This window comes from Pelophylax lessonae, assembly GCF_965119305.1.
Source record: "Pelophylax lessonae genome assembly, chromosome: 4".
Classification (NCBI taxonomy): domain Eukaryota; kingdom Metazoa; phylum Chordata; class Amphibia; order Anura; family Ranidae; genus Pelophylax; species Pelophylax lessonae.
The window spans coordinates 637,000,581-637,027,967 of record NC_138771.1 but is presented as its reverse complement, the minus strand read 5'-3'; the positions used below and the strand labels follow the sequence as shown (position 1 = coordinate 637,027,967).

Below are 27,387 nucleotides of genomic sequence, written 5' to 3'. Positions count from 1 at the left end.
GGAGGTGGTCAGATGCTGTGGACATCATACCGGAGGAGGTCAGAGACTGCGGACGTTCTACAGGAGATGGTCAGAGGCTGCGCGGACATGGTACAGGAGGTATTGAGAGGCTGCAGACACCCCCCATTCCCCCCAACAGTAGTGTCCTAATCTGCCCCACTTCACCCTCCACATCAGTGTCCACCTCTGCCACCTTTTAAATCACCCTCCCACAGCAGAGTCCTCCTCTGCCCACCTTCATATACCCTCTACAGCACTGTCCTTCTGTGCCCCCTTCAGACCCCATAGTACTGTCCTTCTGTGACCCCTCCAGCCCCCATAGTACTGTCCTTCTGTGACCCCTTCAGACCCCATAGTACTGTCCTTCTGTGCCCCCATAGTACTGTCCTTCTGTGTCCCCTTCAGCCCCCATAGTACTGTCCTTCTGTGTCCCCTTCAGCCCCCATAGTACTGTCCTTCTGTGTCCCCTTCAGCCCCCATAGTACTGTCCTTCTGTGTCCCCTTCAGCCCCCATAGTACTGTCCTTCTGTGTCCCCTTCAGCCCCCATAGTACTGTCCTTCTGTGTCCCCTTCAGCCCCCATAGTACTGTCCTTCTGTGCCCCCTTCAGCCCCCATAGTACTGTCCTGTGCCCCCTTCAGACCCCATAGTACTGTCCTGTGCCCCCTTCAGACCCCATAGTACTGTCCTGTGCCCCCTTCAGACCCCATAGTACTGTCCTGTGCCCCCTTCAGACCCCATAGTACTGTCCTGTGCCCCCTTCAGACCCCATAGTACTGTCCTGTGCCCCCTTCAGACCCCATAGTACTGTCCTGTGCCCCCTTCAGACCTCATAGTACTGTCCTGTGCCCCCTTCAGACCCCATAGTACTGTCCTGTGCCCCCTTCAGACCCCATAGTACTGTCCTGTGCCCCCTTCAGACCCCATAGTACTGTCCTGTGCCCCCTTCAGACCTCATAGTACTGTCCTGTGCCCCCTTCAGACCCCATAGTACTGTCCTGTGCCCCCTTCAGACCCCAAAGTACTGTCCTGTGCCCCCTTCAGACCTCACAGTACTGTCCTGTGCCCCCTTCAGACCCCATAGTACTGTCCTGTGCCCCCTTTAGTCCCCACAGGCACTGTCCTCTGCCCCCTTCAGACCCCCATAGTGCTGTCCTGTGCCCCCTTCAGACCTCATAGTACTGTCCTGTGCCCCCTTCAGACCCCATAGTACTGTCCTGTGCCCCCTTCAGACCCCATAGTACTGTCCTGTGCCCCCTTCAGACCTCACAGTACTGTCCTGTGCCCCCTTCAGACCCCATAGTACTGTCCTGTGCCCCCTTTAGACCTCATAGTACTGTCCTGTGCCCCCTTCAGACCCCATAGTACTGTCCTGTGCCCCCTTCAGACCCCATAGTACTGTCCTGTGCCCCCTTCAGACCCCATAGTACTGTCCTGTGCCCCCTTCAGACCCCATAGTACTGTCCTGTGCCCCCTTCAGACCCCATAGTACTGTCCTGTGCCCCCTTCAGACCTCACAGTACTGTCCTGTGCCCCCTTCAGACCCCATAGTACTGTCCTGTGCCCCCTTCAGACCCCATAGTACTGTCCTGTGCCCCCTTCAGACCCCATAGTACTGTCCTGTGCCCCCTTCAGACCCCATAGTACTGTCCTGTGCCCCCTTCAGACCCCATAGTACTGTCCTGTGCCCCCTTCAGACCCCATAGTACTGTCCTGTGCCCCCTTCAGACCCCATAGTACTGTCCTGTGCCCCCTTCAGACCCCATAGTACTGTCCTGTGCCCCCTTCAGACCCCATAGTACTGTCCTGTGCCCCCTTCAGACCCCATAGTACTGTCCTGTGCCCCCTTCAGACCTCATAGTACTGTCCTGTGCCCCCTTCAGACCCCATAGTACTGTCCTGTGCCCCCTTCAGACCCCAAAGTACTGTCCTGTGCCCCCTTCAGACCTCACAGTACTGTCCTGTGCCCCCTTCAGACCCCATAGTACTGTCCTGTGCCCCCTTTAGTCCCCACAGGCACTGTCCTCTGCCCCCTTCAGACCCCCATAGTGCTGTCCTGTGCCCCCTTCAGACCTCATAGTACTGTCCTGTGCCCCCTTCAGACCGCATAGTACTGTCCTGTGCCCCCTTCAGACCCCATAGTACTGTCCTGTGCCCCCTTCAGACCTCACAGTACTGTCCTGTGCCCCCTTCAGACCCCATAGTACTGTCCTGTGCCCCCTTCAGACCCCATAGTACTGTCCTGTGCCCCCTTCAGACCTCATAGTACTGTCCTGTGCCCCCTTCAGACCCCATAGTACTGTCCTGTGCCCCCTTCAGACCCCATAGTACTGTCCTGTGCCCCCTTCAGACCTCACAGTACTGTCCTGTGCCCCCTTCAGACCCCATAGTACTGTCCTGTGCCCCCTTTAGTCCCCACGGGCACTGTCCTCTGCCCCCTTCAGACCCCCATAGTACTGTCCTGTGCCCCCTTTAGTCCCCACAGGCACTGTCCTCTGCCATCTTCTTTAATGAGTGTCCTCCTGTCCTCCACTTCTCTAGCCACAGCGCCAGTGCAGTGCCCAGTAAAGCCAATGCTTCTCTCACCGTGGAAGGAAGCTGCTATCTAGCAATGGGGCGATCCTGACGGTCCTGACCAGGCTTACAGAGATGTAAAAGCTGCATCCTCCCGAGTCCCGCCTCTTGCCGACGCCGCGTGTGTGTGGCTGTGTGCAGTGAACCGCGTCCGGTATCCTCCTCCCGCCCGGCATCATTTTAAATTTTTACGACGGCTCCCGAGTCCCGCCTCCCGTCCCATGCGGCATGACATCACCAGTGGGTGGCGGCAGACTCAAGATCGGATGACTCGTCGAGTCAGACTCGATGATTTCCGGAACTGCGCATGCGCAGTTCTAATCTGAGCCCGAAGCAGCCATTTTTACTGGCACTTACTGGCTCCTACGGGCATTTACGGGCAGCCTTAAAGTGCCCTGATTTTACGGGCTGTCCGTAAAAATACGGACGGTTGGCAACACTGCATGGATCCCACAGGACTTTTCCGTACCTTGTGCAGAATAGAGATGGATACCGACCTTACCCAGCCATTGTTATATTTTTGATCTTTCTCACTCTTTTGGGGTGTACCCTAATTTAAAATGACTAAAAAAAAGCAGTGTTGGCAACCTCGTCCCCCTCCACCGCCGCTTCCACCTACACCGCCACATCCACCGCCACCTCAACCTCCCTCCTACTTCATATGGGCCTCGTCCTTCACAGATGAAGAAAATTGTTTTATTTTTCTGTTTGTTTTGTTGTTTTAAGTTATTTCCCTATCCACATTTGTTTGCAGAGCACTTGCCATGCTCTTAACTACATTTTGCTGCCTTTTGCAGCACTCTAGCCCTTTCCATTGTTTTTTTAGAGCCATTTTAGTGCCTGAAAGTTCAGGTCCCCATTGACTTCAATGGGGTTCGGTGTCCGGGTAAATTTCGGAAAAAGTCTGGGTCACGGACCCGGACTTTTTTTTTCAAGTTCGGCCGAACCCGCCGAACACGGACATCCAGGTGTCCGCTCAACTCTAGTGCTGGGGTGTGCTGCAGGGTCCATTAATGCTCACTGCTGGGGGATCTATTCTAACTGGAGGGGATATATTTTTCAGGGGGGTCTATTGTTGCTGAGGTCTATTGTTGCTGGTGGGGGACCTATTGTTGCAGGTGGTGGGTCCTATGTTGCTGGGGGGTCAGTTGTTGCTTGGATAGATCTACTATTGAGGGAAGGGCCTATTGATGCTGGGGAGATCTGTTGTTGCTGAGGGGGAAATTTTGTTGTGGGTGGTCCATTGTTGTTAGGGGATCTATTGTTGCTGGCTGCAGGGGATTTATTTTACTGTTTTTCTTGTTATCATTCTCAAATTCCATACAAATTTCTTAGCACCACAAAATGATACTTCGTTCTGTATTGTCTAAAAGGGGCGGTACTGGGATGTAGGTAAGGGATGGAACCAAGGAATGGTGCTCGGAGGTGGGTAGGGGGCGGAGACTAGGGATGAGCGAACTTTTCAAAAGTTCGGTTCGGCCAGAACATCCGAACTACCCGAAAGTTCGGCCCGGATTTCAGAACCCCATTGAAATCAATGGGACCCGAACTTTGGTAATCAAAAAACACCATTTTGAAGCCCTAAAACCCAATAAATGCCCCTAAAAAGTGCCTAGGGTTCTGGGTCATACCCCAGGGACTATTAATCACACAAAAAAAGTTCTTAAAAATTGTCATTTTTGATAGAGAGACAATTATTGTAAAAATTAAAAAAAAAAAAAAATTTCTTTGGATTTAGTATCTGGGGGGGTCTAAAAAGGGTACCTGGGAAGTTTCAGCTCTGTAGCATGTCCAGAACCAGAAAAAAAAGATAATTTTTCAGTAGAGCAGGGATGGTGGGACCCTCCTTTTATACCTATATGATCTTTTTTGGGGGGTTCTGGACATGCTACAGAGCTGAAACTTCACAGGTAAACCTTTTAGACCCCCCAGACACAAAATCACACAAAAAAGTTCTTAAAAATTGTCATTTTTGATAGATTTTTGATAGAGTAGCAATTATTTAAAAATTAAAAAAAATTAAAATTAAAAAAAAAAAAAAAATTCTTTGGATTTGGTATCTGGGGGGTCTAAAAAGTGTACCTGTGAAGTTTCAGCTCTGTAGCATGTCCAGAACCCCCAAAAATTAGCATTTTTCTTATAATTTTTATTAGAACAGGAATATGGCTTCTCTATGGCGTTTTTTCTTGCAGGCATTTATCGGGCATTTTTGGAGGCAGGCATGACTTTTTTTGGATTAGTATCTGGCGGGGTCTAAAAAGTGTACCTGTGAAGTTTCAGCTCTGTAGCATGTCCAGAACCAGAAAAAAAGATAATTTTTCAGTAGAGCAGGGATGGTGGGACCTCCTTTTACACCTATATGATCTTTTTTCGGTGGTTCTGGACATGCTACAGAGCTGAAACTTCACAGGTACACCTTTTAGACCCCCCAGACACAAAATCACACAAAAAAAGTTCTTAAAAATTGTCATTTTTGATAGATTTTTGGCAGAGAGCCAATTATTGAAAAAAAAAAATTAAAAAAAATAAATACATTTCTTTGGATTTAGTGTCTGGTGGGTCTAAAAGGTGTACCTGTGAAGTTTCAGCTCTGTAGCATGTCCAGAACCATAAAAAAAAAAGATTGTTTGTATTAGAACACTTTCAGCACAGGATGTTGGCTTCTTGCTTTTCACACCTTGCCGGTTTAATAGCAGGCATTTTTTTTGGGCATTTTTTTGGGTTCTTTTGAGGCAGGAAAAATATCTGAACTTGTGTATAGTGGTATATATACCACTATACACAAGTTCAGATGTTTTGCCTGCCTCCAAAGAACCCAAAAAAATGCCCAAAAAAACGCTAGCGTCAAAAAAAAAAAAAAAATGCCTAGGTGTGTTGTTGCAGGCATTTTTTGGGGTTTTTGGAGGCAGGCAAAACATCTGAACTTGTGTACACACACATACTTATATGTATTTTACACTTAGACATATATAGGTGTTATAGGAGCATAACCATATTAGTGTAAATGATTTCATTAGCGCAAGCATATATTTCTGCTACTATCACACCTATATATGTCTAGGTGTGTATATACATATAAGTATGTGTGTATATATACCCGTATACACAAGTTCAGATGTTTGCCTGCCTCCAAAGAACCCAAAAAAATGCCCAAAAAAACGCTAGCGCCAAAAAAAAAAAACGCCCATGTGTGTTGTTGAAGGCATTTTTTGGGGGTTTTTGGAGGCAGGCAAAACATCTGAACTTGTGTATAGTATAACTATACACAAGTTCAGATGTTTTTCCTGACTCCAAAGAACCCCAAAAAATGCCCAAAAAAACGCCTGCTATTAAACCGGCAAGGTGTGAAAAGCGAGAAGCCATATTACAGATCTATAATAGCACTAATACAAACAATTTTTTTTTATGGTTCTGGGCATGCTACAGAGCTGAAACTTCACAGGTACACTTTGTAGACCCCCCCAGACACTAAATCCAAAGACATTTTTATTTTTATTTTTTTATTTTTTTTCAATAATTGGCTCTCTATCAAAAATCTATCAAAAATGACAATTTTTAAGAACTTTTTTTTGTGTGATTTTGTGTCTGGGGTGTCTAAAAGGTGTACCTGTGAAGTTTCAGCTCTGTAGCATGTCCAGAACCACCGAAAAAAGATCATATAGGTGTAAAAGGAGGTCCCACCATCCCTGCTCTACTGAAAAATTATCTTTTTTTCTGGTTCTGGACATGCTACAGAGCTGAAACTTCACAGGTACACTATAAACAAGTTCAGATGTTTTGCCTGCCTCCAAAAACCCCCAAAAAATGCCTGCAACAACACACCTGGGCTTTTTTTTGACACTAGCGTTTTTTTGGGCATTTTTGGGGGTTCTTTGGAGGCAGGAAAAACATCTGAACTTGTGTATAGTGGTGTATATACACACATACTTATATGTATATACACACCTAGACATATATAGGTGTGATAGGAGCGTTACTATATTGGTGTTAATTATTTCATTAGCGCAAGTAGTTTTTTCTGGTCCTTTCACACCTATATATGCCTAGGTGTAAATATACAGACATGGGTGTGTATATATACCCCCTATACACATGTTCAGATGTCATGTCTGACTCCAAACATTTGCTCAAAAAAGCACTAGCAACGCCTGCAGCCAAAAATGCTGGCGGCGGCGAAGCCATATCCCTGCAGCGAAAGTGACACAAGAGAAACTAGCTTTTCTCTATAGCGGTCACCCTGCTATGGAAGGGTTCGGTCACCCTGCCATAGCAGTCACTGTCAGTTCACCCTACACTACATTACAGTCACCCTGATATGGAAGGGTTCGATCACCCTGCCATAGCAGTCAGTTAACCCTACACTACATTACGGTCACCCTGATACTTCCATTCATGTAGGTTTTATTGCAAGCAGTAGGTATAGCAGACAACAAAATGTAGCAGATGATTGAAAGATGGTATCTGCAGGTCAAAACATGGTAATGTGTTCCCAGATGTGAGCAGATTGTATGAAGGCCTCGACAGTTGTGGCCATCTCTATCCCCACAAGCATAAAGAAAGCAGGAACAGGAAACACATCATAAATGGGAGGGGAAAGGAGGGAACACAGAAGATAAAGGCAAGTGCAATAACCAAAATAACCACAAGATGGCAGTAAAAATACAAAATATATAGACATTGCTATAACTATGCATTATATTATATCTTACATATTGGTGTACCAGCACATATTACATAATTTATGTGTGTGTGTTAATTTAAAAAAGGGCAGCTATATACTAATTAATGTTCCTACACCAGGGACTTTTTATTTTTGGACAATATTTTTTTAATAGTCTGTGCACGGTGATAGAGTCTGTATGTAGCACTCCGCTGACAATACACAACAATTCATTATTTCTCATCTCAGATAGTTTTTATCCCCTTGGCTGTAAGAGACAGGAATATAAACCACTGGGAAAAATTAGGATAAGGCTTACTATGGTACTAGACGCTATTATATCAGCTATGAAGCAGAAATTTTCCAAAGAAATAATATATTCAAAGAACTATTCATATAACACGATTCTGTTTATTTCTGTTTGTAAAAGATTTTTTTTATTGTTAACATAATTTAATTTAATATTATGCATTTGTTTATTTTTTTCACATCAAATATGATTATTCATGATAAATAGATATATTACTATTAGGTAAATATTTTAATAATTACACAGGATTATAGGAAAGCACGTTATACCATCTTAGGCCGGTTTCACATATGTGCGGCCGTGGTTTCCAGCCTGGGGTCTGGTGCGTTTCTGTTCACCAGTTCAGGTGCGATTCAGGTCCGAATTTTTGCCTAAATTTGCACCTGAACCGTACCCAAAAACGCAAAGGACCCTTTTGGTATCCGCACTGCGGACCCCCAGACATGTGTGAACGGGCTCCATTAAAAAGCCGGTTACACTCGCATGTCAAGCGAATTGGATGCAGTTAAAACCTGATCCAATTCACAGATATGTACACACAGCCTAAAGATAAGAGCAACTTTTGCATTTTATTATGTAATTTTCACTTTCAGTGCATCCAGAAAGTATTCACAGTGCTTCACTTTTTCCACATTTTGTTATGTTATAGTCTTTTACCAAAATGGATTCAATTCATTATTTTCATCAAAATTCTACAAACAATACCTCTGTAATGGAATTGCGACCCATACTGTGCTTGTGGGCTTCCATCAGAATACCGCTTCCTTCAATCTGAACATAGATATCAGATATTCTACCAGCCCCATACAAAACTAGCCGAGAATAGCTTGTGTCAGATCTGGAAGCTTTATTAAACAAACTCCCACACAATATATACCACACAGGAGGACATCTCCATCCTGATCAGATTACCCCACCAGGTCAGGTGCCTGATTACATTATCCTATGCAGATGAAATTGTGTACAGAAATATAATTAACCTGAACTAATTACCTAGCCATCTGGACTGAAATAATAGGTGAATGAGAATCCACATTTAGACACTGTTATAATTAACATGTTGATTAACTCAGCACTGCAACAAGGCTAAAACAAAATACGTTACACATTATCCTACATATAAACCGCACCAAACGCCCTTTGCAGGTCAGTTTAAATGAACACATTAGCAATGTCCGAAAGTGTTCAGACAACATTCTGTATATAAACATTATTTATTGTCACACATTAAAGACCCTAGGAACACTATTTATGTATTTTGAGGAGGTTCTCTTATTAGGGGTATCTCCAGGCTAGAAATAGCTTGGATTCATAGAATCAAATCCTATGCCCCCTTTGGATTGAATATAGACGTGGATGTCAGTGCATTTATTGACAATTCATAGGGTGTTTTAGCAGTAAAAAAAAAAGGGGGGTTCTATGATTTTTAGAGAGGATGGATGTGAATTTGCTATAAAGATATTTTAGAGATTATTTAATTGATTAAGATAATTATCCCATTGTGAACTCTGTTTGATTTTTCAATGGGCCATATGTCTTTAAGAGTTTGGGAGATATCTAATTATCAATATCTAATTTATAACTTTTTATGTATGGTACGTTAACCTTTAAAATAATGGATGTCATTTAATTACCTTGTATGTCATCACTGTCTTTGAACTATAGTAGGTTCCCTTCGGTCCTTGATGGCGATTATTTTATTATATTTTTTTAATTAATTTAACCATTTTTTCTCCCAGTCTGGCTTGGGGAAGCAATGTTTTCTATACTTAATATGACACTTTGTTCCCTTTTGTCTTGGATGACGGAAATTTTAGCTCTATTTAATTCTTCTGTCGTTATTTCAACTTGATTTGATGAAGTAATGGCAATGTTTCTCTCACTCAATATGGCATTTTGTGTTAAAATGGGCAGAAGTTCAAACCGAGGCTTGGTTATGATGTATGGTTTAAATAGCGGTGAGTCAGCACGCCGCCTGTACCCCAGGGTGACGTCATCTGTGACAAAACGTGTCGGGTCGCGACATGCTGACGTCACTGCATGCTATCCTGGAAGGACGGGCAAAGTTGTGAGAGCCGACCGGCATTATTTTATTATGGTTCATTATCTGGTGTTTTATTGCCTTCCACCTTCGGATGTTTGTAAGTGCAACTCTTAATTTTATAAATAAAGTAAAGTAAGATTTTACACTATGGAGGATTGTTATCTCTTTCATGGTGAGTCACATCTATATCCATTGGAGTTGGAAGTACGGTTTCGGTATTGTCTGGGATCTCAAGCTTATCTTCCAATCCAGAGGCCCTGTTGTTGTTTTATCATAAGGGATGAATACCTTAATGGTCATATCTTTTCGGTAGGGAGCCATATATTTTTGGTGGCAGATTCACAAGTGGTGATTTTGGCTTTTTTTTCTCACTGAAGAATGTTGAAGAATTCTGAAGAATGTTCAGAATCAAACAGGCCAGGAATAGGGATGATCGAACGGTTCGGGTCGACCATCGGTTCGACCCGAACATTGGATGTTCGATATTCGGCCGAATACCGAACTTTTTGCGGCAAAAGTTCGGTATTCGGCCACCAGAACCGCCCAAAATGCACTGGGACAGGAACTGGGCTTTAAAAGCCCGTGATTGGCCCAGAAACGTCTGCAAAAGCCAATGAGGGGGCAGGAGTCTCCTAGGAACGTGATTGGAGTGACTACGGGGACCAGAGGCCAATCAGGAGTGAATACGCCCCACACTATATAAGATGGCCCCGCCTAACCCCTAGCACAGTTATCCAGAGCCTGTTGAAGAGAGTTGAAGCAGTTCTGTCTGACTCCTGCTTGCTACACTACATTTCCTATATATCGAGTGGTTCTAAAGCTCCATATAGCAGAATTGTATTTAGCTTACAGCCAGTGTAGTTAGATACAGCGATTGTGCTGGTTCTTAGAGTTACAAAAAAAAAAAAAAAAAAAACTTAAGGGACAGTGTCAGTCTTCTGCTGTATGGAGCTTTCTATTTAGTGGAAAGGGATATCTAGTGTAGTTAGGGAACTTTGTACTACATGCTGTGATTTCTTCATGCAAACGTGAGTTGCCACTCTGCTTTTACTGAATAAACCTGTGAACGTACTTCACTATTGGAGTTGTCCCTCTTTTCCTTATGTTCACTTGTTCCGGTCGGAGCTGCTGAGGGAACACTGGGAATCGATACATGTCGATCTGGGCAATGATTTGATCACACAGGCTGTCTTTGATCCTTGTAATGGGGGTCATTGCAATTTGGTAAGAGGCCATTTATTATCTTGGTGGCGGTTCCTGCACTCGGGGCTTTTTCCAAGTTTGAAGTGGTGGACAGTTTCCCTTCTTTATTGGAGCACTCTCTGATGAACTTTTGTTTACTGCACTTTTGTATTTGATCCATTTGAACATTTGTATGGACTGTGGATTCAATTGTGTTAGCGCTGCACCAATCCCATTCTATATATATATATATATATATAGTTAGATTTGAAAATTTAGTTTCTGTAGGGAAAGTGTGAGGGTTCTGTTTAGTGAGCAAGTGGCACAGTGCTGCTCTATCACAGCAGGTATCAGAGGCGTAACTAGATTTCTCAGGGCCCCGGTGCAAGAAATCGTGAAGGCCCCCCCCCCCCCCCCCCCCCCGAAAAGCATGTTTTTGACACTTTTTTTTTTTTTTTTTTTGCAATGTATAACAAAGTAAAAAATTTCTGTTTCCTGCACTGTAGCCGTCTTTTGGCTATAGCGCGGGTGGGTAGTGGTTAAAGTAAATGTGAACCTCAACAATGAATTTCCTTGATTTGCCTCCTTAGGATTGGTTAAATCTGACCCGGGGAATGGGATCAGTGGCAGGGCTGGTGGGGAGAAGGGGAATGGCATCAGTAATAGTTCTGGTGGGGAGAGAGGTAATGGGATCAGCAGCAGGGCTGGTGAAGAGGGGAATGGGATCAGTAATAGTGCACCAACCATGGCGATGGTGGTGAGGAGGGTGGAGCAGTGACAGCGGTGGTGGTGGTGAGGGGGGTGGGATCAGTGGCGGTGGTGGGGTGGAATCAGTGGTGGGGAGGGAAGTGGGATCAGGAGCGGTGATGGTGGGGAGGGGGCTGGGATCAGTGGCGGCAATGGTGGGGAGAGGCAAGGGATCAGTGGTGGTAATGGTGGTGAGGGGTGTGGGATCAGGGGCGGTAATGGTGGTGAGGGGTGTGGGATCAGGGGCGGTAATGGTGGTGAGGGGTGTGGGATCAGTGGCGGTAATGGTGGTGAGGGGTGTAGGATCAGGGGCGGTAATGGTGATGAGGGGGTGTGGGATCAGGGGCGGTAATGGTGGTGAGGGGTGTGGGATCAGGGGCGGTAATGTTGGTGAGGGGTGTGGGATCAGTGGCGGTAATGGGAGTGAGGGGTGTGGGATCAGTGGCGGTAATGGGGGTGAGGGGTGTGGGATCAGTGGCGGTAATGGGGGTGAGGGGTGTGGGATCAGTGGCGGTATGGTTTCCAATGGCATAGTTTACACCAGTGGTTGCAGTTACTGAAAAAATAAAATAAAACATGCTGCATTGTTCTTGCACTGGATTGTACTGGAATGCTTTAAAATGCACCAAAAATGCACTGAAACGCACATTACTTAAGGTTAAGAAAAAGGAGGGGGAAATGCACTTGACTGCATCAAAAGCGCAATGGAACGCATCAAAAACATGTAAAAAATGCACAAGCAGAAAAGCAACTGGAACAAATCCGGACTGCGTTTCTATGGTGTGAACTGGCTCTAAATAAAGCCAGACTATAAAAAGAATATACACTAGCCATTACAATGCCCACACTCCCCATTATACTTGAATATACATTTGGATCATACAATCATGACAAGCTTGCAGGGAAGAAACCGGAAGTACTGCTAAACACTCCTGGCATAGCTTATCATGAAGGTAAACTGTAGACTTTGGTTAGGAAAATCCACACTGACCAATTATTCCTCCACATATGTCTAGAAAGGTTGATGAGTACAAAACTCCTAAATAAAAAACTAAACATTTAAATAAAGGTCATCTTTTGTTTTTAGGTACCTTTTTATAGTGAATGTTCAGTACTGTAATTTATTGGTGGGGGCAGAGGCGATTTCCCCCTCACTCAGGCTCTGCAACTCCAGTCTCCAGCCAGGCGGACAGACACAGCATGTGGTTCACTCGTCTCGCAGAGGGGAGAACTCCTCCTCCCCCTGCACTCCATTGGTGTCAGCTGGTCACCTGACTTTCAGTGACTGTCCACCCCTGCTGCCTCACTGCATCAGCCATCTCTCGGATTGGAGGATCGGCAGGGCTGAGGGCGGTGTAGGCAGCACAGCAGCAGAATGTCAATGCAGGATTGCAGGTACTCGTAGATTGCTTTACACTGCACACATACCGCTGTACCTCTCCGCCCCCCCCCCGCACAACGATCGGGGAAGGCGGCATCCAGCCCAGACTAGTCTCTCACTCAGCTCAGCCACCACTAGCGAGTAGCGAACAGTCATCAGGCGGACGGACGGGCCCCCTCACGCCGCGGCCGCTGTAAGAAAACAGGGACTGGCGGGCCCCCCCTCAGGTAGCGGAACTCCAGGGCCCGGTCGCAACCGCGACCGCTGCGACCCTGATAGTTCCGCTACTGGCAGGTATACGTGCTTGCTAGGCAGCAAAATACAGTGACAACTTAACGCCTGTTGTTCAAAGCGTTAGGTGCACTGTACAAAAGCCTTTGCAACTGTGCGTGACACGCAACTGCTGTGCTGTATCCAGCGACAACTGTGGGTCGCATAGCAGTGTGCGTTTTTCACCGCACACAGTTGCCAACGCATCAGTGACAACCTAACGCCTGTTGTTCAAAGCGTTAGGTCCACTGTGCAAAAGGCTTTGCTACTGTGCGTGACACATCTGCTGTGCTGTATCCAGCGACAACTGTGGGTCGCATAGCAGTGTGCGTTTTTCACCGCACACAGTTGCCAACGCATCAGTGACAACTTAACGCCTGTTGTTCAAAGCGTTAGGTGCACTGTACAAAAGCCTTTGCAACTGTGCGTGACACGCAACTGCTGTGCTGTATCCAGCGACAACTGTGGGTCGCATAGCAGTGTGCGTTTTTCACCGCACACAGTTGCCAACGCATCAGTGACAACCTAACGCCTGTTGTTCAAAGCGTTAGGTCCACTGTGCAAAAGGCTTTGCTACTGTGCGTGACACATCTGCTGTGCTGTATCCAGCGACAACTGTGGGTCGCATAGCAGTGTGCGTTTTTCACCGCACACAGTTGCCAACGCATCAGTGACAACTTAACGCCTGTTGTTCAAAGCGTTAGGTGCACTGTACAAAAGCCTTTGCAACTGTGCGTGACACGCAACTGCTGTGCTGTATCCAGCGACAACTGTGGGTCGCATAGCAGTGTGCGTTTTTCACCGCACACAGTTGCCAACGCATCAGTGACAACCTAACGCCTGTTGTTCAAAGCGTTAGGTCCACTGTGCAAAAGGCTTTGCTACTGTGCGTGACACATCTGCTGTGCTGTATCCAGCGACAACTGTGGGTCGCATAGCAGTGTGCGTTTTTCACCGCACACAGTTTCCAACGCATCAGTGACAACCTAACGCCTGTTGTTCAAAGCGTTAGGTCCACTGTGCAAAAGGCTTTGCTACTGTGCGTGACACATCTGCTGTGCTGTATCCAGCGACAACTGTGGGTCGCATAGCAGTGTGCGTTTTTCACCGCACACAGTTGCCAACGCATCAGTGAGAAATATGCCTGGTAGACCAAGAAAAGGCATACGTGGCCCTGCTGCGGAAAGGGGCACAGCTTCTAGGGTGTCTAGAGGCAGGGGTGGACGTGGTGGTCAGTCCTCAGCCAGGCCACCATTTGGATTGTTCTCCGGCAGTGGCCAAGCTATACGTCCACAGTATGTACAGGAGGTGGTGGACTATATGAACAAACCCTCATCATCGGCATCATCTGCAACTACAGTGACCCAGGCAGAGAAAAGTGGTCAGTCTTCTGCAGTTGTCAGAACAAATACAGATGAGTCCATGTCCACCTCATGTCCTCCCTTAGACCCAATTTCAGACATGGCAGAGGAGTCAGCTGAGCTGTTTGACCACAGTGTCGGCCATCTACTCCAGCCTGATGCTCAGTCCTTTATGGAGTCTGATGTTGGGTCTGAGTTTGAGGAGGAGGCAGAGCAAACAAGAGGGGAGAGCAGACGGCCCGCTCCATCTAAGGCCGCACCTGTTGTCTCCCAGGCCAGGCCTGATGCTCAGTCTTTGATAGAATCAGATGTTTGGTCTGAGGTTGAGGAGGAGGCAGAGCAAGCAAGAGGGGAGAGCAGACGGCCCGCTCCATCTAAGGCCGCACCTGTTGTCTCCCAGGCCAGGCCTGATGCTCAGTCTTTGATGGAGTCAGATGTTTGGTCTGAGGTTGAGGAGGAGGCAGAGCAAGCAAGAGGGGAGAGCAGACGGCCTACTCCATCTAAGGCCGCACCTGTTGTCTCCCGGGCCACTATACACACCTCATCTTGCTGGGCCTTTTTTGAGACATCCCATGCAGATAAAACAGTTGCGATCTGCAAGATTTGTAAGAAGGGTATAAAACGTGGCAAAAATGTCAACCACCTGGGTACAAGCTGCCTAAACAGGCATTTGACAACCCACCACTCGGCCCGTTGGCAGGAGCATTTAAAGAACCCACAAAAGGGCCAAAGATTGGTCAGTCGGCCTCCTAGTTCTCCTCGCGCTCCTCCTCATGCTCCATCTGCTCCACCTGCTCCACCTGCACATCAGTCTGTTCCTGGCCCTGCTATAGTCACTCGTCACCTGTTGGCAGCCTCCACTGGCAGGGATGATGATATAGCAGGCAGTGTCGCATCTACCTCCAGCACACCACCAGCTGTATCATCTAGACGCCAAATTTCGATTCCACACATGCTGGAACGAAAAAAAATGTATACTCCCCGCCACCCACATGCCCAGCGTCTAAACAGTAGTTTGGCTAAACTACTGGCTCTGCAACTATTACCATTTAACCTGGTAGAGTCTGCTCCCTTCCGTGACTTCGCAAAATGTGCAGTTCCACAGTGGCAGGTGCCAAGTCGGCATTACTTTTCCCGTAAGGCCCTGCCATCCCTATACCAACATGTGGAAGGCAATGTAGTGTCGTCCCTGGCCAAGTCAGTCAGCCGTAAGATACACTTGACGGCTGACACTTGGTCAAGCAAACATGGGCAGGGACGGTACATTTCTGTCACTGCTCACTGGGTGACACTGCTTGCCAGTGGAAGGGATTGTAGCCAGGGCTCGGTGCTGCAGCCAGTGTTACCCCCACGTCTGCAAACAGCTGGTGGTGTCGCTGATCCGGGTAGATCGATCACTTCTACCCCCTCCTGCTCCTCCTCCTCTACCTCCTCCATGCCCTCCTCTGCAGAATGGTCCTTTAAATATGATGAGGTACCACGTAAACGTTCAAAGGGCTATTCTATGTCTCAGGCCAAAAGGTGTCACGAAGTGCTGCAGCTTGTGTGTCTAGGGGACAGGCAGCACACTGCCCCTCAGATTCTTGGGGCTCTGCAGGCACAGGCCCAGAGGTGGTTGACACCACGCCAGCTGCAGCCAGGGATGGTGGTTACTGATAATGGGTCAAACCTCCTGGCCGCCCTTCGTCAGGGAAAGTTAACCCATGTGCCATGCCTGGCGCATGTCCTGAATCTCGTGGTACAGCGGTTTTTGAACTCGTACCCGGGAATGCAGGATGTGCTAAGGATGGCAAGAAGGGTGTGCAGTCACTTCAGGCGGTCGTACAGTGCCACTGCACGTTTGGCCGAAGTGCAGCGCGAGTTTCACCTGCCGGTACACCGCCTCATCTGTGACATGCCCACCCGCTGGAACTCCACCTTGGCTATGCTGCAGCGCCTGTACACGCAGCAGAGGGCCCTCAATGAATACCTATGCGAGTACGGCACCAGCACTGGCTCTGCGCGCCTGGGCTTCTTTTCACCATGGCAGTGGCTTTTGATTAAGGATGCATGCGCTGTCCTCTCGCCATTTGAGGAGGCCACAAGGATGGTCAGCCGGGACAGCGCATGCATCAGTGACACCCTACCGGTACTGTTTTTGTTGGAGCATTATGGACAGGGCACTGGAGGCAGAGCAGCAGGAGGAAGAGGAGGACTTCCTTGCCTCTCAAGGCCCCCTTTATCCTGAGAATCCTGACCCCATTATGCCTAGCTCCCAGAGGCCCGAGCAGGATCCAGGGGTGGAAGAGGAGGAGGAGGACGATTCTGCAGGAACTTTTGCAGGGTTTGAGGAGGAGGAGGAGGAAGACATGCGGCAATCTGCAAGGCCTAGTTTGACTCCCTCGGGACACTTTGGAGTAGTACGTGGCTGGGAGGAGGAGGAGCCCGTTGAAGATAATGTCGTTATGAGTGACCCCGAGGAGTCAGCTTCTCAGGCCTTCGCTAATTTGCGACGCATGGGAAACATCATGCTCCAGAGCCTGCGAAAGGACCCCAGAATCAAGGCCATTAAAGAGACTAACCACTATTGGTTGGCCACCCTACTTGACCCCCGGTACAAGTGTAAAGTCTCGGAGCTTTTCCCATCCACCCATAGAGTCCACAGGATCAAATCCCTTGAGGACAGTCTCAAGAGGAATCTGGTGAACATGTTACCCGACTCCCGTAGGGTGCAGGGGCGGGGACAACCTACCATGGATTCTACTGGTGGTCACGAGAGGAGCGTTGGAGAAGGCGTGCGGTTGACGGATGCCTTTCGGTCTTTTTTTAGTCCTCACCGCCCAGGCCTCTCAGCTGCCACATCGCATCGACACCGTCTGCATCACATGGTGGACGATTACGTGAGGGCACAAAGTGACACAGAGGGCTTTTCATGTGACGAATCCGATCCACTGGCATACTGGGTCTTAAGATTAGACCACTGGCCAGAACTGGCCCAGTATGCCATGGAGTTGTTGGCCTGCCCTGCTTCCAGTGTCCTATCGGAACGGGCATTCAGCGCAGCAGGAGGATTCGTCACAGACCATCGAACTAGACTCTCCACCGACTCAGTCGACCGTTTGACATTCATTAAGATGAATCAGTCGTGGATATCAAGCTTTGATGCACCTGATGCAGACCTTGTAGACTAGGCTATCGTTGTGATGTGGCAGTTGAGCCTCAGTTTAAGCCTGGACCATGGTGCCACCCTCAAACCCTCCTCTCATTCTCTTTACGTTCACAGAACCTCATTTTGGTTATGACAAAAACGACAATGTTTGCGCACCTGTTCCACAGGTGCACACCTTTACAATTTTTGGGCCTCCTTCAACACCAGCTCTTTGGGGTTAAGGTGGGGAGGCTATGCTAAAACAAAAACGACAATGTTTGCGCACCTGTTCCACAGGTGCACACCTTTACAATTTTTGGGCCTCCTTCAACACCAGCTCTTTGGGGTTAAGGTGGGGAGGCTATGCTAAAACAAAAACGACAATGTTTGCGCACCTGTTCCACAGGTGCACACCTTTACAATTTTTGGGCCTCCTTCAACACCAGCTCTTTGGGGTTAAGGTGGGGAGGCTATGCTAAACAAAAACGACAATGTTTGCGCACCTGTTCCACAGGTGCACACCTTTACAATTTTTGGGCCTCCTTCAACGCCAGCTCTTTGGGGTTAAGGTGGGGAGGCTATGCTAAAACAAAAACTACAATGTTTGCGCACCTGTTCCACAGGTGCACACCTTTACAATTTTTGGGCCTCCTTCAACACCAGCTCTTTGGGGTTAAGGTGGGGAGGCTATGCTAAACAAAAACGACAATGTTTGCGCACCTGTTCCACAGGTGCACACCTTTACAATTTTTGGGCCTCCTTCAACACCAGCTCTTTGGGGTTAAGGTGGGGAGGCTATGCTAAAACAAAAACGACAATGTTTGCGCACCTGTTCCACAGGTGCACACCTTTACAATTTTTGGGCCTCCTTCAACACCAGCTCTTTGGGGTTAAGGCGGGGAGGCTATGCTAAAACAAAAACGACAATGTTTGCGCACCTGTTCCACAGGTGCACACCTTTACAATTTTTGGGCCTCCTTCAACACCAGCTCTTTGGGGTTAAGGTGGGGAGGCTATGCTAAAACAAAAACGACAATGTTTGCGCACCTGTTCCACAGGTGCACACCTTTACAATTTTTGGGCCTCCTTCAACACCAGCTCTTTGGGGTTAAGGTGGGGAGGCTATGCTAAAACAAAAACGACAATGTTTGCGCACCTGTTCCACAGGTGCACACCTTTACAATTTTTGGGCCTCCTTCAACACCAGCTCTTTGGGGTTAAGGTGGGGAGGCTATGCTAAAACAAAAACGACAATGTTTGCGCACCTGTTCCACAGGTGCACACCTTTACAATTTTTGGGCCTCCTTCAACACCAGCTCTTTGGGGTTAAGGTGGGGAGGCTATGCTAAACAAAAACTACCATGTTTGCGAACCTGTTCCACAGGTGCACACCTTTACAATTTTTGGGCCTCCTTCAAAGCCAGCTCTTTGGGGTTATGGTGGGGAGGCTCCGCCAACACCAAAACTACCATGTTTGCGCACCTGTTCCACAGGTGCACACCTTCATAATTTTTACGCCTTCTTCAACACCAGCTCTTTGGGCTTACAGTGGTATGGCTCCGCCAACACCCAAACAACAATTTTTGCGCACCTGTCACACAGATGCATATCATTGTAATTTTTTTCCTTACAAAGGCAATTATTGCTTTCATTACCAGCACTTTCATAGGGATATGGTGTCAAGGCATCGCCCGCACCACCAAATGCCCAATTTTTAAGCATCCTTTACTTCTATTCAAAGTCAAGAGACAACAGTATTCATCCAAAACATCTCTAATCTTGTTCACTCTGCACTACATTGTGGCCCCTACCCCTAACCCTCAATGTATCCGTGCATATATGTCTGTTTCTTGTGAGATTTCAAGTTAAAGTGCACCAAACACCATTTTACATGAAATAAAGTGCAATTACATACATCTTTGGACTTCTTGAAACATTTGGTAATAAAAGCCCCATTGTGGAAATACACCCGTTAATTATATGCACATTTAAAGAGACAGCACCTTTTTCCAAAAAAACCTCTAATCTTGTTCCCAGTGCACTGCATTATGTCCCCATCATACACATTGGCTGAGCCGTTGATTAGGAGCAAAAGAAAGGTGCGGTTAAGCAAAAAAGTCATTTTTGAAGGTTTGGTATGCTGTAATTCTGGTTCTGGACATGCTACAGAGCTGAAACTTCACAGGTACACCTTTTAGAACCCCCAGACACTAAATCCAAAGAAATCTCTTTTTTTTTTTTTTTTTAATTTTTTCAATAATTGGCTATCTATCAAAAACGACAATTTTTAAGAACTTTTTTTTGTGTGATTAATAGTCCCTGGGGCATGACCCAGAACCCTAGGCACTTTTTAGGGGCATTTATTGGGTTTTAGGGCTTAAAAATGGTGTTTTTTGATTACAGAAGTTCGGGTCCCATTGATTTCAATGGGGTTCTGAAATCCGAACCGAACTTTCGTGAAGTTCGGGTGTTCTGGTCGAACCGAACTTTTCAAAAGTTCGATCATCCCTAGCCAGGAATAGTCTTCAGATTTTTCTTGAGACATATGGTTGATAAATATTACTGTCCCATTTGAAATAATCCAAACCATATTCTCAGTGTCCATTAAGTAGCTGTCCATCATTTTCTCGGTCACCCTGTGCCCCTAATAGACACAGGTTGACTTACACATAAGAGGGGCCTAGGGAGCTGAGACAGGGATTTCTCAACCTCTCTAAGGTAAGCTGGATTCCACGGGCCCCCCAACCAAGGTGACATCTGTCACAACCTCATAATGACAAGTTGAAAGAAGTTTGTTTGAAAACTTTGCAAATGTATTAAAAATAAAAAACAACAAAAATCACATGTACATAAATATTCACAGCCTTTGCCATGACACTTAAAATTGAGCTCAGGTGCATCCCGTTTCCACTGATCATCCTTGAGATGTTTCTACAACTTGATTGAAGTCCACCTGTGGTAAGTTCAGTTGACTGGACATGATTTGGAAAGGCACACACCCATAAGGTCCCACAGTTAACAGTGCATGTCAGAGAACAAGCCAAGCCATGAAGTCCAAGGAATTGTCTGTAGACCTCTGAGACAGGATTGTATTGAGGCACAGATCTGGGGAAGGGTATAGAAACATTTTTGCAGCATTGAAGGTCCCAATGATCACATTGGCCTCCATCATCCGTAAATGGAAGAAGTTTGGAACCACCAAGCCCGGAGAAATGCCCCAGAAGAGAGGTATTGTGCTCCTGTAAAAGAAATAGCATTGAATGTCTGTTCCCCATAAAAAATATGAGGCATCCACCAGGCCATGAATGCTTGTGGACCTCCCGCCCGCAATCTACTGCCTGTTTGCAGGTTAATGGAGCGTGCATGTGTGCCCTCCTGCCAACACCCACTTTGACTGTACACAGCGGGAGTCTGTCAGCAGGTCCTGGCCAATGATTCGTAACTGGGACCTATTGAACGACTGTGTCCAATCACAGCTCAGTGCATTGTGTTCACACAGGGCTCTGTACAGAGAACACAGTCTCCCTGTTTCTTATCCATGCAAAGCAGAGTTAAAAAACAAAGAGCAATTTTGTATGTAGCCAAGATGAGACTATTGTGTATATATATATATATATATATATATATATATTGACACTATCAGGGTGCTCCTTTAAGAATTCATGAGAAGGACCGGCTTTTCCTGGAAATGGATGAATTGGATTGTGGGAGATGTAGTTTGGGGAGGAAGGTGAATTCTTATGTGGATGGCAGGTAGAACTATACTTCCAGGGACTCGTGGAGGATCATGGGAGAGTGGATATACTTCTGGGTGGGGCCAAGTGTGCGCTCTCTTGCTTCTGGGATTCGCGGAGGACGGATCAGGGGGAGAGGTGCCGGAGGAGACAGTAAGTGACGGAGGCCTGAGAGTGCGGCCTAGAGAGAGAGAGCGGAGCCTGTCCCCAGTGGTGTGATGATGGTGGTCACAAGGAGGTGGCGAATCCAGATGAGCAGAGAGGAGAGTGGGTAACGCCGAGCTGACTAACCGGAATCGTGCAAGCTGAGGATTCCAGTGACGCAGCCTCGTGAGAAGAAGTCCTGCCTGAGACTGGACAGTCACATGTGGACGCTACTGCTGTACAAGAGAGCCTGGTGACACCTGCAATCGCAAGTATATCCCTGCATCCACATTATACTGATAGTAGTTAGGATCTCATAGACACCATTACACCTGGATTACAAATATCACATAGAAGAGTGATAAAGAGCTCCAACTGCCGGCGAAGATTCAGCAAGGCCTTGCTAGAACAGGAACTTTACTTTTCACAATTCTTAAGTTGGACTCCCCTGACATTAGTATAGAACCTCATTGGTTTAATACCAGATAACTCTAGGACTGATTTTTAGTAGAAGCAAAGGGAGGTTTATGATTATTATATTCAATCATAGTCCTGACAGTTAAAGCTGATATCACTTCAGTTACTTTCACTTATTTGATATATTGTCGTGTGAGTTAAGCATTTATTTCTTACTGTGTCAGTCTTCTAGGCCCCTTTTTGCATTATAGTGGGTTTAGTGGAGTGATATTGCAATACCAGTTGATATAACATTCTGTTCTTATTCAGTTGTTTGATTTACCTTCTTATACCAGTAAATAGTCAAACTGGTCAAACTGGTGTTTTACTGTGTCAGTGTATTCTTGAGGAATCTTCCAGAAAAATGTCTGAACCTATAGTGCCTAGCCGGTCGGATGCTTCTCAGGGTCAAGTGAGTGCGGAGAATCATCCATTAACCATCATCCCCCAAGGGGGTCGTGCTACATGTAAAAAGCAGCACACATTAGACAAATTAACACTTGTTGGGCACACATTTAACTTCTTGATTATCCAAGATGTTAACCCTTCCCAGCCAGTGTCATTAGTGTATAGCAGGGGTGTCAAACTCAATTTTATTGCGGGCCACATCAGCAGTATAGTTGCCTGCGCTACGTAAAGAGTGCAGGATTCAGGAGTGCATTATGTACAGAGTGCAGAGCTCATAATTATGCTATGTACAGGGTGCAGGGTTTAGGAGTGAATAGTTCAGGATTATGCTATGTACAGAGTGCAGGGTTCAGGAGTGCATAGTTTAGGATTATGCTATGTACAGAGTACAGAGCTCAAGAGTGTGTTACGTACAGAGTGCAGAACTCATGATTATGCTATGTACAGAGTGCAGGGTTCAGGAGTGCACAGCTCAGGATTATGTTTTATACAGAGTGCAGGTTTCAAGTGTGCATAGTTCAGAATAATGCTATGTACAGAGTACAGAGCTCAGGGGTGTGTTACTCATAGAATGCAGAGCTCAGGATTATGCTATGTACAGAGTGCAGAGCTCAGGGGTGTGTTACGTATAGAGTGCAGAGCTCAGGTTTATGATATGTATAGAGTGCATAACTAAGGGATGTGCTGTGTACAGAATGCAGGCTTTAGGAGCGCTGTACACAGTGTGCAACCCCAACGTCCCTCCCTGAAACTTCCTCGCATCTCTCTCCTCTTGCCTTGTTCTATCTCCTTATGTAGGTGGATCTGCCTCACCTTGCATGGAGTGGGAGTGGAGGGTGAGATCTGGAGGTGGTGGAATGGAGTTCTGCCACGTTCCAGTTGCAAAACTGGGTGAGAGGGCCACATGACAAGGCCTAGAGGGCCAGATTTGGGCAGCGGGCCTTGTGTTTGACATATGTTGTCTATAGTACTATTAATACTGATCACTGTATTAGTGTCACTGGTAATGTCAGTGGCAGTTAGTCAGTTCCCACCCAGTATAAGTTAGTGTCAGATTGCCTGCTGCACGTATACAGTCCTGCTATTAATCGCTGGTTGCCACCATTATTAGTTAAAAAAATTAATAAATAAAAATTCCAGTATACAGTATATATCCTATACTTTGTACACACTATAACTTTTGCGCAAAAAACTAATCAATATACACTTTTTGGCATTTTCTTCACCAAAGCTGTGTAGAAGAATACATTTTTGCCTAAATGTATGAAGAAATAATTTTTTTTTCAATTGAATATAATTTATAGCAGAAAATACAAAATATTGCTTTTTTTCTTTTTTTTTTTTTAATTTTCCGTATTTTTTCGTTTATATAATAAAAGATAAAAAAACCCAGTGTTAAGCAAATACTACCAAAAGAAAGCTCTATTTTCATGAAAACAATTAAATAAGTTCAGTTTTAGTACAGCGTTGTATGACCGCACAATTACCAGTTAATAACTATCCATGTTATTTCATATTTCTTTCCATATTGGTTTAATTTTACCAATATATATATATATTTGTAATTTTGTTGGATACCTTTATTTTGCAATTCAAATTTTTTTTCAGGGATGCTGGACTTTCTAATAAGGAAATCCAGCACTAGCTCTGCACTGGATCGATAGCTTCCATCTCTTCTTCCATTAAGGCAGAGGTATCCCTTCCAAGACCTTTGCTATTTAGGTCTCTTCACGGCATAGTAGTTAACCATATTTCTTTCTGAAACTAGACTCTCACTTTTCCACAAGTAGTACATCTGAAATATTTAATTTTAACATTTTTATATTCACTTAACCCAAAATAAATAACATTTGAAAAATGTTTATTTTTTAGTCTTGCATATAATGCAAAGATAAAAAAATACCAGCAAAGATAAAACAAAGCGTATACAATACATTCGCTTCAATCAGTTGTCAGTAGGCACATACCCAGTGACATGGTTCCATCTAAAAAGAAAAATTCAAACATATAAAAAATAGCTAAACTATAAAATCTGAACAGTTTTGTGTCCATAATTTGAAAACTACTGGTTTCCAAGACCTATTTATACGCTGTATTGGACTTTGTAGGTGATGGTGGTGATGAACCAGACGATGGTCACAGAATTTCTCCTCTTGGGTTTCGGAGAACTCCATGATCTCAAATTTCCACTTTTTGTTTTCCTTCTGATTATTTATGTCATGGCTTTAGCAGGAAATGCCCTTGTCATTGTCTTGGTTATTATCAGTCAGAATCTTCGCTCTCCTATGTACTTCTTTCTGTCCCAGTTGTCCTTGTCTGAGTTCCTCTTCACCAGCAATATTCTGCCCGGCATGTTATGGCTGACTCTAGCGGGAGGTGGAAAAATATCCATTATCAGGTGTTTTTCCCAATTTTATCTACTAGCAATATGCACCGTCACTCAGTGCTTGCTGCTAACCATCATGTCCTTTGACCGCTACGTGGCCATTTGTAATCCATTACATTATACTATCATCATGACCTTTGGACTTCAACTTCAGATTGTCACATTTTGTTGGTCAACAGGATTTATCTTGTCAGTTGTACTATTTGGTTTCTTATATAGGTTAGAATTCTGTGGTCCAGATACCATCAATCATTTCTACTGTGACATTGGTCCTGTTTTAGAACTTGCATGTTCCGATATTTCTTCTACTAAGCTGGTTACCTCCATGTTGTCTACTCCTCTTGTTGTCTGCCCATTTGTGCTCATCACGGCCACCTATATTTCCATCTTCAACACCATCCTGAAGATCTCATCCTCCATCAGGAGACAGAAGGCGTTCTCTACATGCAGTTCTCACCTCACTGTAGTTTGCCTATACTTTGGAAGCTTGGCATCTATATATATTTTTTCACCCAAAATTGCTTCCAATACAAAAAAGAATTTGTCTTTAATATATATCTTGGTGACTCCATCATTCAACCCTCTAATCTACAGCTTGAGGAACCAGGATATTAGAGAGGCCATTACAAAATATACAGTATACACCTTATTGGCACTTGGCAATTGCCTTAAACATGCGCCAAACCAAATTTCTTAAAGGAAACATTCACATACAGGGTCAGTCCATCCAAAACTAACACTGCAGTTTTTTGTAGATGTCAATCCACCCAACCGTTTCTTATGTTTCCTTGGGACTCTGTTCCTGAGTTTGCACACCTTCTTTGGTCATTAAAAATAATTTGCACTCTCTCTGTTGGTTTATTTGTGTTATGAATACAAGGAAGGGGAGGGGAGGTATTATGGAGTGGGGGTGGGGGGGGGGTTGTTGAGGGTGGAGGGGAGGAGAGGAGTTATTGTTGAGGGTGGAGAGGCAGAGAGGGGGGTTATTGAGAGTGGCGAGGAAGGAAGGGGGATATTGTTGAGGGTGGAGAGGCAGGGAGTGGGGTTATTGTTGAGGGTGGAGAGGCAGGGCCAGGGTTATTGTTGAGGGTGGAGAGGCAGGGAGGGGAGTTATTGTTGAGGATGGAGAGGCAGGGAGGGGAGATATTGTTGAGGATGGAGAGGCAGGGAGGGGAGTTATTGTTGAGGATGGAGAGGCAGGGAGGGGAGTTATTGTTCAGGGTGGAGAGGCAGAGAGGGGGTTATTGTTGAGGACGGAGAGGCAGGGAGGGGAGTTATTGTTGAGTTTGGAGAGGAAGGGAAGGGATTTATTGTCGAGGGTGGAGAGGCAGGGAGGGGAGCTATTGCTGAGGGTTGGAAGGCAGAGAGGGAAGTTATTGTTGAGGGTGGAGAGGCAGGGAAGGGAGTTATTTGTAAGGGTGGAAAGGAAGAGAGAGGGGTTATTGTTGAAGGTGGAGAGGCAGGGAGTGTGGTTATTGTTGAGGGTGGAGAGGAAGAACCTGGGTTATTGTTGAGGGTGGAGAGGCGGGGAGGGGAGTTATTGTTAAGGTTGGAGAGGCAGGGAGGGGGGTTATTGTTGAGGATGGAGAGGCAGGGAGGGGAATAACTGTTAAGGATGGAGAGGCAGGGAGGGGAGTTACTGTTGAGGATGGAGAGGCAGGGAGGGGAGTTATTGTTTAGGGTGGAGAGGATGAGAGGGAGGTTATTGTTAAGGGTGGAGAGTCAGGGAGGGGGGTTATTGTTGAAGGTGGAGAGGCAGGGAGCAATTTATTGTTGAGGGTGGAGAGGCAGGGAGAGGGATTATTGTTAAAGGTAAAGAGGCAGGGAGGGGAATTATTGTTGATGGTGAAGAGGCAGGGAGGGGAGTTATTGTTGAGGTTGGAGAGGAAAGAAGGGGGTTTATTGTTGAGTGTGGAGAGGCAGGGAGGGAGGTTACTGTTGAGGGTGGAGAGGCAGAGAGGGGAGTTATTGTTGAGGGTGTAGAGGCCGAGATGGGGGTTATTGTTGAGGGTTGAGAGGCAGGGAAGAGAGTTATTGTTGAGGGTGGAGAGGAAGGAAGGGGGGTTATTGTTGAGGGTGGAGAGGAAGGGGGGGGGTTATTGTTGAGGGTGGAGAGGCAGGGAGGGGGGTTATTGTTGAGGGTGGAAAGGCCAGGAGGTGGGTTATTGTTGAGGGTAGACGCAGAGAGGGGGGTTATTGTTGAGGGGAGAGAGGCAGGGAGGGGAGTTATTTTTGAGGTTGGAGAGGAAGGGAGGGGGTTTATTGTTGAGGGTGGAGAGGCAGGGAGGGGGGTTATTGTTGAGGGTTGGAAGGCAGAGAGGGGAGTTATTGTTGAGGGGGGAGAGGCAGGGAAGGCAGTTATTGTTGAAGGTGGAGAGGAAGGGAGAGGGGTTATTGTTGAAGGTGGAGAAGAAGGGAAGGGAGTTATTGTTGTGAGTGGAGAGGCAGGGAAGGGAGTTATTGTTAAGGGTGGAGAGGCAAGGAGGGGGGGGGTTATTGTTGAGGATGGAGAGGCAGGGAGGTGAGATATTGTTGAGGATGGAGAGGCAGGAAGGGGAGTTATTGTTTAGGATGGAGAGGAAGAGAGGGGGGGTTATTGTTGAG

General features: G+C 46.2%; 1 protein-coding gene and 1 long non-coding RNA gene across 2 annotated transcripts in view; one reads left to right on the top strand and one right to left on the bottom strand.

Annotated features, from left to right (window-relative positions):
- Nucleotides 1-27,387, bottom strand: part of LOC309552384 — an 879,384-nt gene that overhangs the window by 706,692 nt on the left and 145,305 nt on the right. The window lies entirely within an intron of this gene.
- Nucleotides 24,509-25,480, top strand: LOC309554715 (olfactory receptor 10A3-like; the record flags this gene model as incomplete). The annotated part of the gene is made up of 1 exon (XM_082256419.1): nt 24,509-25,480. The coding sequence occupies one exon, from the start codon at nt 24,509-24,511 to the stop codon at nt 25,478-25,480; it is 972 nt and encodes a 323-aa protein (XP_082112545.1).